At 45.2% G+C, this 14,890-nt stretch overlaps 1 protein-coding gene across 2 annotated transcripts in view; it reads left to right on the top strand.

The window, feature by feature from the left end:
- Nucleotides 1-14,890, top strand: part of clstn2 (calsyntenin 2) — a 166,418-nt gene that overhangs the window by 67,201 nt on the left and 84,327 nt on the right. The window contains exon 2 of one of the 2 annotated variants that reach the window (XM_010888625.5): nucleotides 7,084-7,206. In XM_010888625.5, coding sequence (XP_010886927.2) covers nucleotides 7,084-7,206 — 123 coding nt within the window. Of the gene's footprint in view, nucleotides 1-7,083; nucleotides 7,207-14,890 lie in introns of those variants that run through there. The other variant, XM_020045473.3, reaches the window with a different exon arrangement.

Genomic DNA, 14,890 nt, shown 5'->3' with positions numbered 1-14,890 from the left:
CTAGCTGAGACAATCCTCCTGACTCAATAAGCACATTGTGTCCTATTTTCCTCAGACTCTGCATGGTGCACAATCAGCTGTCACTACAGAGCTGCATTTTACCCCGGGTGGCTCGAGTGGAGCCCGGGCTATTTACACAGCAGGAAGCCGGTGTCCTCACTCTGCTCCACTCTCCCTAGGGGCCTCTACTGGAGGCAGGGACGGTTGAAGTCCAGCCTGGCTCTGGACCATGTCACTCACCACTGTGAAATATACCAGAGCCAGAGTCCTCACATAGCACATTGTCCTCATGTAACTATGTCTTAATTTACTACACTGTCCTCGCTTAACTACGTCTTAATTTACCCCATTGTCCTCATGTAACTATGTCTTAATTTACTACATTGTCCTCACATAACTACGTCTTAATTTACCACATTGTCCTCATGTTACTATGTCTTAATTTACTCCATTGTCCTCATGTAACTATGTCATAATTTACTACATTGTCCTCATGTAACTATGTCTTAATTTACTACATTGTCCTCATGTAAGTACGTCTTAATTTATCACATTGTCCTTATTCATCTATTTTTTTATGTCCTCATATACCACATTGTCTTCAGATACAACATTATCCTTAGATACCACATATATGTCCTTATATGACATCTACTCCAATTATTTATATATAGGCAAATTATTTGATTTAGCAGGCTGCAACCAATCCCTGTCTCCAGTACAAAATATACATTGTAGATTGCTATCCTCAAATTGCCATAAGTCAATACATTTTGAAGTCTAGAGCCAGTTGTCTTTGCTGCAGGTTTTTACGACTCATCGTTGATAAAGACAAGTGTTTATGGCCTTTCTAATGAGTGTTTAATAAGAACAACACTGGCAGATATGACCATGTCCCTGCAGATATGCAGGGAACGGACGGACAGTGGTAAGCATCTTTATTGGGCTTAATGTATCTAGAAATGATCCCCAGGCTCCTGCCAAACCATTTAGTATTTGTGTAGCAGCATATCTCGAGTCAATACACATAATTACTCTTTTCCTATTGGTCATTTGGTACATTTCTTTGTTTTACTGTGACTCTGAGTCAATATTAACTTGGCTGAAGGACTAAGTGAGTGATTTGGTCCTTAACACCCCCGTTTAGGAACAGGGCCGGATGCCAGTTTGATTGGGTTAGCTTTAACTCAGTGGGTGTTCAACATGACTACCAGGCAGGAAAACGGGCTGGAACGATGTTCGCTAACCCCTCCCGTGCGAAAATAACGCCTGTTCCAAAAAATTCTCCCCCGCAAGTTGAGAAGTACGGGTCAATCATGACCGAAATATCCTTCCACCTGAACCATTTATTTCCTGTCACTCGCATGGAGAATCAGGTCATACTACATCAAGCTACTTCCAAACAGCTTTGCTCATCTCCCTGCATCTAGATATACAATACTGAGATGTATACTATTACACTGTAAACTATTAATCCCCTTTATATCTTATACCCAACACTAGCTGTATAGCTCTTATATGCACTCCAGCTCTTTGTATATCATAAACATCTGCAGATATTGTATATCCTGTTTTTAGATGTTGTCTGACGCTAGCGGCAACAATCTGGCAGGTAACACACTGGAGGTGTGTAAAAATACTTGGCAAATGTAGGTAATTTTTTACTCCGCCCTGACCCACCTGGACAAAACCAACAACTATGTGAGAATGCTATTCATTTACTTTAGCTCAGCATTCAACATGGTCATTCCATCTAGGCTGGTCAACAAACTCCAAGACCTGGAGATCAGCCCGTCTCTCTGCAACTGGACTTTGGACTTCCTAACCAACAGACCCCAGTCTGTCAGGTAAGACAACTTCACCTCCTCCAGCCTGATACTGAACACTGGTATTCCACAAGGCTGCGTGCTGAGCACCGTCTTGTACTCCCTCTTCACCCGCGACTGCATTCTTGTACACAGCTCCAACACCATCGTCAAGTTCACAGACGACACCACGGTGGAAGGCCAGTTCAGTGACAATGACGAGTCAGCCTACAGGGAGGAGGTCAAATGCCAGGTGGCATGGTGCGCCAGCAACAACCTGGTCCTCAATGCTAAGAAAACCAAAGATAAAAGACCTAGTCAAAAAGGTGCAGCAGCGCCCATACTTTTTGAGAAGGCTGAAGAAGGCCCGTCTGTCTTCCAAGATCCCGGTGAACTTTTACCGCTGCACAATCAAAAGCATTCTGAACAACTCCGCCACAGTGTTCAGGAACAGTTTCTTTCCGTCTACTGTAACCCTGCTGAACTCTGTGACCCATCACTAACCACACCCACCAGCCCCTCAGGGGCCTTGTTGCACTACTCCTTTGTACTACTGGACTCTGACACTGCCTTGGACAGTCTGATAAGGACGTTTTCAGTTGTTACAGGTACGTGTCTACTTTGGGAACCACATTGCTGCTATCCCTGCATTTCAGTTGCACATGCACCTTCAAATTGCCTTCATTGCACATTTAGAATTGCCATTGTACTTGCACTTGTACTTGCACTCACTTGTTACATATACATTACATGTTAACCTTGGGGACCTCATTGCTGCTGTCCCTACAATCCAGTTGGATTCTGGTCTGGGCTCTGGCTGGGCCATTCCAAAACATTAATCTTCTTCTGATGAAGGCATGCTTTTGTGGATTTGGATGTGTGCTTCGGGTCGTTGTCGTGCTGAAAGGTGAACTTCCTCTTCATTTTCACCTTTTAATGGACTCCTGAAGGTGTTGTGCCAAAATTGCCTGGTATTTGGAACTGTTCGTAATTCCCACCACCCTGACTAAGGCCCCGGTTCCAGCTGAAGAAAAACAGCCCCAAAGCATGATCCTGCCACCACCATGCTTCACCGTGGGTATGGTGTTCTTTGGGTGATGTGCATTGTTGTTTTTGCGCCAAACATACCTTTTGGAATTATGGCCAAAAAGTTCAACCTTGGTTTCATCAGACCATAACACATTTTCCCAAATGCTTTTGGGGGACTTGATGTTTGTTTTTGCAAACTTCAGCCGGGCTTGGATGTTTTTCTTTGTAAGAAAAGGCTTCCGTCTTGCCACCCTACCCCATAGCCCATTCATATGAAGAATACGGGAGATTGTTTTCACATGTAGCACACAGCCAGTACTTGGCAGACTTCAATTTAACATGAGTTTGAATATGATTGGTTAATTCTGAACACAGCCACATCCCCAGTTATAAGAGGTGTACACTTAATCAAACATTATTAAGCAATATTTGTCATTATCCCCCCTCGAAGATTTCAGGTTTTTTTTCAATTGAATTTTAAACATTAAAGGTGGAAAAAGTTCTGACATGATTTATCTTTGTCTCATTCTTTTACATCACAAAAACCTGGCATTCTCACAGGGGTGTGTAGACTTTTTATATCCACTGTACGTTCTGGTCACAATCATTGCCCGCTTTTAATGACATTTTGCTCCTGACATTATCTCCATACCACCATCAGACTGCAGGGCTGACAGCTTAAGCAGTTCCCATAATCGCTGTTTCCTTATGCTTGTCGGTGTGATGCGCGTTATGTTCCAGAGCACCACTAGGTTCCCAGAGGTTATGAGTCAGATCAGGTGTGGAGTCATAAAGTCAGTGACCTGATTGATTTCCATGGCATTGCCCATAGAGTTGTTTTCTTCACAGCATAAAGTGGTAAACCACTGATGTTTTGGTAATATTTTAATAGTATATTGTGCCCTGGAAAGGATTGCAAAATGTTTGAACTAGAATGCAAAGATGTGAGAAAATCTGGAGTACAAAGACGCGGTCAATATCCCGGGACACATCCTTTGTCCCTCCTTCTGGGCTTCTCCGTCCATCTTCTCCTTCCGCTGCATATTCTCACTTTCCACACTGTCTCTCCATCCCTTCTCCTCTCTCACTCCCTCCCTTTTCCTTTCTCTCCCCCCACTCTCTTCATCCCATTTTCTCTCTCCTGTCTCTCATGCCATTGTATACACATGTCCTGATCACTCAGGTTACGAGCTTACAGGCCCCCCCCCCTCCCCCACACTGCTGCTACATAATGTCTTGATAATCTTCCTCGTAGCTAGGTTACCATGGTCAACGCTACAGCAGGGTGCCATTTGGTCTGATGTTATTTCCGGAGAAAAGCTGTAAAATTGTCCATCCAACCCGCATCGTGCGTCTCCAGGTTTAATTACCAGACGGATTGCTGACTGGGTATTTCATTATACGAGGGCACGGAGAGGTCGTGGGGCAGGTTTACACACACACACACATTCCCTTTACCAATGCTCAACGGGGTTTTATTAGAGACAGTTAAAATTTGGATATCATTATTTTGGCTGCTGGATAAATAATTGAGTAGAAAAACAAGATACTCTTCCCAGAGGAATGCAATGTGTCTGTATATTGACTGCTCTGAAATAATCCTCTCTTTCTTTCTTTCTTTCTATCTCTATCCCTCTCTCCCTATATTGTTTTCTTAAGGTTTGTAAACCCTTTCATATTCTCATTCTAACTTGCTCTCTCTCTCCACCCATATCTTGCTCTCTCCTTCTCTCTCTCCACATTGTTTTCTTTAGGGTTTGAAAACCCTTTCATATTCTCTTTCTCTGTCTCTGTATGTTGTCCATCAATTATCTCAGTCTTCTTTCAGTGGCTCAAGATATAGTCTACAGACCGAACTTACACACAGAACATTCAATCAAACCTGCAGTGAAGACGTTTTGTTGAACCTTGCATTAGGAATCATTACAAGTAATATGACAAATCAGTCCGTCTTCACTGGGCTAAACAGAGCTAATTTCCATTTCAGTCGGAAGACGACAGGAACTCGTTGTGGAAGAGCCTATGTAAATGGTGTAGATGTATGACTTGAGCAGTTGCTGTCATTTTAAATTCAGCCTGTGCCAGAGACTGCATAGGCGGCATTGCTACTCTGAGTGAATTAGCCTCCATCACAGTGCAGGATAATGTACCGTAATGACCGCAGATGTCCCCATGAGTAATGGCTGAGGCATTTCACACAGAAAACATATTGCGCTCTGTGACACTTTTAACCTTATCAAAGACAGAAAAACATCCCTAACCCACATCATTGGCACTTTACATCATCTAGATACTAATGGAAAGGTACCCGGCTAACACGCTGAAGTCATCCTGCTGCCTCGTCGTTGGTTTAAAACCCGTCCACCTTGTGGCTCATGACGGCGGCCATTTTGCAAATGATCCACCTTAACTGGTGGGAGTTTTACTCAATGCATGGAAAGTTAGCACGCTGACATCCAGTTTGGGAAGTAATAATTATGAGGATCAGCTCCGAAATTGAAATTGCCACCCATGAAAATGAGTTCAGGACTGGCCAAAGATGTGCTGCTGGACTGTGACCGTTTGGGTGATCACCCAAGCTGACAGTCATTCCCTTCAGCTGTGTTACCTCCAAGCAAAAGCAGACACAAATATATGCCCTTATCTCTCCGGTAATTCCCCCTGAGAAACTACACAACCCCGGGTTTCAAACCACTGCTAGTATTTTTATAATGTCCCCCATAATCAGCTTAACTCTTCTAGAGGAACATTATAGTGAGCCCGCGAAAGTAGCCTAGGTCACTCCCCAATGTTTTTTTAAATGTCTATGACACGAAGTAGGAAGGAAGGCCAAAGAATTTGACTGAAAACCAGGATGCTTGTGAGTAAGATGAAAAGAATGGATGCCAGCTGGAAGTGTCATCTGCTCATCCGAATGAAACAAACTATTTTCTTTCCTGGGATTGGAAGTTGAAACGAATACACTAAGCTTACAGGGAACAGTTTCAGTTGAAATTGTGTGCGTGTGTGTGTGTGTACAGGCTTACACGCTTATACCAGTTTGCATTCACAGGAGTGTGTGTTTTTCATGTTCATGTTCTTCCACCAGCTGTGTGTGCATGTGTTACTGGAGGGAAAAGGCTACAAAACATTTAGATTCACTCTGTCAGAGTGATCAACTTGTTTCAAGGAAGACATAAAATCTCAGAGGATGGTCAGAACTAATCTGAAGCCATCTCCTGCTGGTGGTGGACTACTGTGGTTAGTCTGCATCCTCATTCCATACATTTGTTTCTAGGACAGTTTATATGGTTTCAATATGGCTCTCTTTTTCTATATATCCATCCCTCTTTCTCTTTTTTTCTATATATCCATCCCTCTTTCTCTCTTTTTCTATATATACATCCCTCTTTCTCACTATATCCTCTATTTCTCTCCCTTAATCACTAGATGTCTTGGTCCACTTTTCCCTGTAATATGGTGGAAGGTGAGCTGCACTTTCTTCCCAACAAGGGGCTGAGTGTGTTGATGAGTGGTCGTGCCAGTCTGTGGCTTCAGCTGGACATGTGAACGGTTCTCTAGAGACTGTGTGCCTGGGAGAAAACAGTCTCTTCTGGAGCTAGTTTATCTGAGTGCACAAACCTGTGGTACTGTTATTATCCCAGTGATGGTGGCAGCGCTATAGGGCAAAGGGCATTTGTTGTGCGCCTCCATGTTTTTTCGCTATTCTTTCATTTTCTTTTCTCTTTTTGGGGGAGTTTGAGAGTACACAGTTGAGTGTACTTCCTAGAAGTCTACTTCAGAGTTAATACAGAAAAACTGTCATATCCAGTAAAATGTGAGAGCACTTTTAGCAAATACTGTATAGCTTATTTTAATCATACCCTGATGAAGGCATGTTTGCCGAATGAGTCGTTCATAAGCCAACCCAATAAAGGCTGTTTAATTTTCTATCCAATACAATAGGCTTTTTCACACAGCGGTATTTGCGAATGACAAATAAAAAAGTCAAAGTGAGCTTTGTCTGTGGACAATTTCAGTAGTGTTTCAGACTATATAGCTGTAGGTAGCATTGATAAAGGGTAGCTTGCATAAAAAAAATTCTCAAAGCAACATGTTCCAAAATTAGGGTTAATGACGGTGTTTCCCCGGGATACCAGGGATACACCGCTGGGAACCAAAAATCTCACAAAGCTGGGAACCAAAACATCTTATCGACTGACAAGTTCTCTCCTCCCCTTCTCCACCTCTTCCTCTATCTTCTCTGCAGTAAACAAGCACAAGCCGTGGATCGAGACGTCGTACCATGGGGTGATCCCGGAGAACATGGACACCGTCCTGCTGGATCCCCCTCTGGTGGCCCTGGACAAGGACGCCCCTGTCCCCTTTGCAGGTAGACACCCCCTCCACCTGTCCCTCATCCTAAACCCTGTCCCTTTTGCAGGTAGACACCCCCTCCATCTGTCCCTCATCCTAAACCCTGTCCCTTTTGCAGGTAGACAACCCCTCCACCTGTCCCTCATCCTAAACCCTGTCCCCTACACTGGTAGACACCCCCTCCACCTGTCCCTCATCCTAAACCCTGTCCCTTTTGCAGGTAGACACCCCCTCACCTGTCCCTCATCTTAAACCCTGTCCCCTTTGCAGGTAGACATCCCCTCCACCTGTCCCTCACCCTAAACCCTGTCCCTTTTGCAGGTAGACACCCCCTCCACCTGTCCCTCATCCTAAACCCTGTCCCCTACGCAGGTAGACACCCCCTCCACCTGTCCCTCATCCTAAACCCTGTCCCTTTTGCAGGTAGACACCCCCTCCACCTGTCCCTCATCCTAAACCCTGACCCTTTAGCAGGTAGACACCCCCTCCACCTGTCCCTCATCCTAAACCCTGTCCCTTTTGCAGGTAGACACCCCCTCCACCTGTCCCTCATCCTAAACCCTGTCCCTTTTGCAGGTAGACACCCCCTCCACCTGTCCCTCATCCTAAACCCTGTCCCTTTTGCAGGTAGACACCCCCTCACCTGTCCCTCATCTTAAACCCTGTCCCCTTTGCAGGTAGACATCCCCTCCACCTGTCCCTCACCCTAAACCCTGTCCCTTTTGCAGGTAGACACCCCCTCCACCTGTCCCTCATCCTAAACCCTGTCCCTTTTGCAGGTAGACACCCCCTCCACCTGTCCCTCATCCTAAACCCTGTCCCCTACGCAGGTAGACACCCCCTCCACCTGTCCCTCATCCTAAACCCTGTCCCTTTTGCAGGTAGACACCCCCTCCACCTGTCCCTCATCCTAAACCCTGACCCTTTAGCAGGTAGACACCCCCTCCACCTGTCCCTCATCCTAAACCCTGTCCCTTTTGCAGGTAGACACCCCCTCCACCTGTCCCTCATCCTAAACCCTGTCCCCTACGCAGGTAGACACCCCCTCCACCTGTCCCTCATCCTAAACCCTGTCCCTTTTGCAGGTAGACACCCCCTCCACCTGTCCCTCATCCTAAACCCTGACCCTTTAGCAGGTAGACACCCCCTCCACCTGTCCCTCATCCTAAACCCTGTCCCTTTTGCAGGTAGACACCCCCTCCACCTGTCCCTCATCCTAAACCCTGTCCCTTTTGCAGGTAGACACCCCCTCCACCTGTCCCTCATCCTAAACCCTGTCCCTTTTGCAGGTAGACACCCCCTCACCTGTCCCTCATCTTAAACCCTGTCCCCTTTGCAGGTAGACATCCCCTCCACCTGTCCCTCACCCTAAACCCTGTCCCTTTTGCAGGTAGACACCCCCTCCACCTGTCCCTCATCCTAAACCCTGTCCCTTTTGCAGGTAGACACCCCCTCCACCTGTCCCTCATCCTAAACCCTGTCCCCTACGCAGGTAGACACCCCCTCCACCTGTCCCTCATCCTAAACCCTGTCCCTTTAGCAGGTAGACACCCCCTCCACCTGTCCCTCATCCTAAACCCTGACCCTTTAGCAGGTAGACACCCCCTCCACCTGTCCCTCATCCTAAACCCTGTCCCTTTTGCAGGTAGACACCCCCTCCACCTGTCCCTCATCCTAAACCCTGTCCCCTACGCAGGTAGACACCCCCTCCACCTGTCCCTCATCCTAAACCCTGTCCCTTTTGCAGGTAGACACCCCCTCCACCTGTCCCTCATCCTAAACCCTGACGCTTTTGCAGGTAGACACCCCCTCCACCTGTCCCTCATCCTAAACCCTGACCCTTTTGCAGGTAGACACCCCCTCCACCTGTCCCTCATCCTAAACCCTGACCCTTTAGCAGGTAGACACCCCCTCCACCTGTCCCTCATCCTAAACCCTGTCCCTTTTGCAGGTAGACACCCCCTCCACCTGTCCCTCATCCTAAACCCTGTCCCCTACGCAGGTAGACACCCCCTCCACCTGTCCCTCATCCTAAACCCTGTCCCTTTTGCAGGTAGACACCCCCTCCACCTGTCCCTCATCCTAAACCCTGACCCTTTTGCAGGTAGACACCCCCTCCACCTGTCCCTCATCCTAAACCCTGACCCTTTTGCAGGTAGACACCCCCTCCACCTGTCCCTCATCCTAAACCCTGACCCTTTTGCAGGTAGACACCCCCTCACCTGTCCCTCATCCTAAACCCTGACCCTTTTGCAGGTAGACACCCCCTCCATCTGTCCCTCACCCTAAATACTGACCCATACAATGGTGTATCACCCATTCTCACCTTCCTTCAAATAATCTAATGCTGTTAAGTCACTTTCAAGGGTACTTCCAAGAAGCTTGTCTGTGGCTGGAGGGAAGTGTGTTTTTATGGTAACTCTCTTCACGGCCATTTAACCTGCTGGACAGAAAATAAACTATTCAGCCAAATAGTAGTTGTGACATGGGAATACCTTTTGTACTTTCATCCTAGCTTGTTTTATCAGTTGGGGGCAGATTTGTTGTAAAAGGACAAATCCCACTTAAAGAGTATTTCAGGACACACGATCAGTGTTCAGTATTTCAGGACACACATAAGTGTTCAGTATTTCAGGACACACGGTCAGTGTTCAGTATTTCAGGATTTACAGTCAGTGTTCAGTTTTTCACGACATACGGTCGATGTTCATTATTTTAGGATTTACAGTCAGTGTTCAGTATTTCAGGACATACGGTCAGTGTATATCCAGGCACTTTCCGTTGAAATGATATATTGCACACAAGCTTTAGATGTGGGGTTTTATGGGGGTTTCCCAGCCACTAGCATAAGGATTATACATATGAGGCCTACATCATGTGAAGGGACCATTTGATTTAAGAGCGCTGCCTTGGCCTAGGACAGCAGACCAATAGCATCACACCGGTAGCTTCTGACAGCCTACCTGTAATTAGACAAAGAAATTTGGTGGACTCCCGGGCAAACATGAAGGCTTTGTGGCAGGTAGCACTTTAACACCGCATTAAATGAAAATGGCTCCAATTAATCTCCCCTCTGAAGTCCGTTGCCAATGTTCTTCTCTTCTAGTTTCTTTAAAAGAATTGCAGTGATTTGAAAAGCAATCAATCAATCAACACACAATACCCCATTATGACAAAGCAAAAATGGGTTTTTGAAATTTGTGCCAGTGTAAAAGGGAAAAAGGAAATGTTATGTAGATCCTTTTTCAGACCAGTTGCCATGACACTCCAAACTGAGCGAAGATGATCATCCCAAGACTCAGATCGTCCTGCATTTTTTGACCATCCTTGAGATGTCTCTAGAACTTGCTTGTTCTCCACCTGTGGCAAATTCAGTTGATTGTACAAATTCAATTGGCTTGATATTTTTGGAAAGGCACACAGCTGTCTATACTGTCCCACAATGGCCCACAATGTACAATACATGTCCGAGCAAGAAACAAGCCATGAAGCCCACGGAAATCTCTGTAGACCTCAGAGATAAGATTGTGTAAAGGTGAAGATCTGGGGGAGGTTCCCAGAAGCACATTGTGCTCCATCGTTGTGAAATGTAGTTTGAAACCACCAAGAGTCTTCCTACTGCTTGTTGTCTGACCTTCTGAGTGAAAGACACATGACAGCATGAGGAAAAAGATTATCTGGTCTGAATACATCTGTACATGAGATATTTAAGGTTTCTATTTACCACAGACTGTTTTTTTTTTGCTTTGTAATATTGGGTTATTGTGTGTAGATTGACGGCATTAAATTAAGTATGTAACACGATAAGCAAATATGGAGAAATTGAAGGGGTCGGAAATACTTCTGAAGACAGTATATTCAAATTAAAATACTTTTGAATGCAGCGTATAGTGTGGTACATAAGACCTACAGGATAGGTTTCATCTGTGTCTCGTCAAACCTTCCACTAGTGTTTGAACCAAAACTGTGTCCTCGCTTCCAATCTGTACCAGTAAAGTGGAGCTAGTTTAAGAGCACATTCCAACACCAGGCAACCAAGCCAGAGACAACGCCAGTGAAATTTGAACGGTTAACGCAATGAGAAGATAAACAAAAGACCCAGTGGTTTGTGAATATATTGCTCTGTGACTAACAATCAGCTCTGTGAATCCAGAAGGTCAATGCTTATAAAAAATATTGGTGTTTTGCTCTTCTTGGTGACTGGTAATATCTCTCCCTGGCTTTTCCATGGCGCCTAGCTAATGAATGAAAGCCATAAAATGGCTACCAAGGAGATTGACAAAAAACGCCTGCAGAAAAAGGCAATCTGTCCTAATCTATTTTACTTGGTAATTCTCTCTCCCTTCCCAATTCTCACTCTTGCCCTTTCCATCTCTGTTGGTCTGGTGTTTCTCTCAGCCCGTCAACATCTGGGTTTCAGCGTATTTTCCCGGTATTTCTCTGTCCTCCTCATTTCCCTCCTTCTCTTCCTCAGTATTTTCCTCTCTTCTTCTTCTCCTTTCTCTCCCTCCTTGCTTCCATTAACCACCTTCATCTCTTTATCTTCCTTCATTCCTCTTCTCCTCTCTCCTTATCTTCCTCTCGTTCACCCCTCCTCTCCCTCATTCTCTTCTCTTCACATATATCTCCCTTCCCTCTCTCTTTCCATCTTCCTTCCTCTTTCTTTGATCCCCTCTTCCATTTTATGTTCTTTCTCTCTCTCCTTCTCTTCCTTTCTTCTTCGCTTCCTCACTCCCTTTCTTTCACTCAACAACTGTCATTGTTCCTCACTATCTTAATGTCCCCATACAGTGCTCTCATTTGGAGTTTTCTCTCTCCTTTCCCTCTCGTTCTCTTCTCCTTTCCTTCTCTCGTTATCTTGTTCTGTCTCTACAACCCTGCAGCCGTTCTCTCTCTCTCCCCCTCCAACCTCAGACAGCCAGCCAACCCTGACTTATGCATCGTTGCTCTCCCTCATCCATCCTGGTTTTGTTTCTGTAGAGAAAGGAGTGGGCTGCCCTCCTGGCAGCACATTCATTGCTCTGTGGGAACATGGACAGGGATTGTAAAGTGCTTTGCCTATTTCTCTCTGTCCCTCCCTGCATTCCTCCCTCTATCCCCCTCTCACAGCCGTTCTGCTTTGATGTGAAATAACGATGATGAGCGTAAAGTCAGGGATGGGAGAAGATTAATACTTATTTGGGCTAACCGTGACCATGCCCCTACGGAGAGGAGGAACGTGGGTCTCGTAGTGTTTCACAAAGCATTCTCTGTCAAATTGGTGCCTAGGGACTGGGGGACCGCAGGAAAAGAGACAGTGTCACTGGCTAATTCGTTATTGTGGGTTTGAAGTTACGCCTGAGCACTCATCCATCCAGCTCTCATTTATTCAGGTCTCATCCACCCAGCTCTCATCCACCCAGCTCTCATCCATTCAGCTCTCATCCATTCAGCTCTCATCCATTCAGCTCTCATCCATTCAGCTCTCATCCATTCACTTCTCATGCAGGATAATGCACCGCGGCATATTCTTCCCCTAGTAAACACACACACACAAAAGCATGTATGTTTGTATAGGGAGCTGTATTTAGAAATATTGGTGAATGTGTGTGTGTGTGTGTGAGATAGAGACCGAAAGAGACAGACAGAAAAGGGTATGAGTGAAATGACTGGGAGAAAGTAATGACAGAGAGAAATGACAAAGACATTGTGATTAGTGACTGGAAGTGCAAGTGGAGAATAAACCGAGAGACATGTCTTGTTATCATGAAAGAACTACGATAGTGACTGTAGCTGGCAAGCGGAGAATTTGCAAGGTGGATTCAGACTAGAATGTCTACTTCCATGAAGTTTGTCACATGCATACACACTTTCAGACACCCACATCCTACACACACACACAAGTGTACGGGCACACACACAGTTCCAGAAACCACACGCATGTACTTCCCTCCACAAGTCATTCATAAACCATAAGGTAAAATGTACCGGATTGCAATTCATTACCTTGGAACTTTAGTGGCAAACATCTTGCCAAGTGTGTCTTAGTTTTAAACCTTACAGTGCCAGGCACTAAGTCTTAATCTTGCAACAAATTATAAGCCCTCGCTGTCTTATTTCAGAGACAGCATTGCTTATTCACCTAGACCTCATGAATGCTGTCCAATAAGAGGTTAATCAACATTGTGTTGGTGGTCCGTTTGTCTGATCCGTCGACTCCACGGCATCTTGGGTTCAAATCCGGCACTCTGCTCTTTCTGCAACAAAACAAACCCAACAGTATATTTTTCAACTGCCATTCGAATAAAGCATCAAAAGACCTGCTTGTCAATAGACTGCAGATTAGGCTTGCAGGCTGTTTCCAGAAGGTTCAGTGCTTTAAGGTGCACTCATCAGAGAACGTGACATTTCAGACAGAAACTGTGAGTTTTCTTTAGTGTTTTAATATCTGTGACGCATTTGGACCCACAAGGCATATAACTGTAAAGCTCATCATCTAAGGTGGAGGACGCCAGTGTTTTGAAAATCGTATTAGCATGTTTCCCTCCAGAGTGTGGACTGCCTTTATTCAACACACAAGACATGACACGCACGTGAACACACACACACACACACACATACACCCAACCTCATGCAATGTCAGGACATTTTGGTCCTGGTTAGTACATACACAAACACACATTCTCACAGCCACACACAACGCTGTAGGATTGGTGTGTGGTAGATCAATAGATCAATAGATTTCCAATGAAGTGTATATATTTCTAGTAATGCTCTGACTGATGTTTGTTATTGGACTGAAGATGCTTAGATCTCATTTGATTAGCAAAAGTTTTTTTTTTTTATGGTGGGGAATATATTTGAATTCTTCCCATGTATATATAGATAGGTTAGATGTGTGTGTTTCTTTGTCCAGCGTTGATCCATATAGCAACATTAGATAAATAAATACACTCACCTAAAGGATTATTAGGAACACCTGTTCAGTTTCTCATAAATTCAATTATCTAATCAACCAATCACACGGCAGTTGCTTCAATGCATATAGGGGTCTGGTCCTGGTCAAGACAATCTCCTGAACTCCAAACTGAATGTCAGAATGGGAAAGAAAGGTGATTTAAGCAATTTTGAGCGTAGCATGGTTGTAGGTGCCAGACGGGCCGGTCTGAGTATTTCACAATCTGCTCAGTTACTGGGATTTTCACGCCCAACCATTTTTAGGGTTTACAAAGAATGGTGTGAAAAGGGAAAAACATCCAGTATGCGGCAGTCCTGTGGGCGAAAATGCCTTGTTGATACTAGAGGTCAGAGGAGAATGGGCCGACTGATTCAAGCTGATAGAAGAGCAACTTTGACTGAAATAACCACTCGTTACAACCGAGGTATGCAGCAAAGCATTTGTGAAGCCACAACACACACAACCTTGAGCCGTATGGGCTACAACAGCAGAAGACCCCACCGGGTACCACTCATCTCCACTACAAATAGGAAAAAGAGGCTACAATTTGCACAAGCTCACCAAAATTGGACAGTTGAAGACTGGAAGAATGTTGCCTGGTCTGATGAGTCTCGATTTCTGTTGAGACATTCAGATGGTAGAGTCAGAATTTGGCGTAAACAGAATGAGAACATGGATCCATCATGCCTTGTTACCACTGTGCAGGCTGGTGGTGGTGGTGGTGTAATGGTGTGGGGGATGTTTTCTTGGCACACTTTAGGCC

The sequence above is a fragment of the Esox lucius genome, chromosome 3 (genome assembly GCF_011004845.1).
Source record: "Esox lucius isolate fEsoLuc1 chromosome 3, fEsoLuc1.pri, whole genome shotgun sequence".
Taxonomy (NCBI): Eukaryota; Metazoa; Chordata; class Actinopteri; order Esociformes; family Esocidae; genus Esox; species Esox lucius.
The sequence above is the reverse complement of the archived record's forward strand: the minus strand, read 5'-3'. Positions and strand labels throughout refer to the sequence as shown.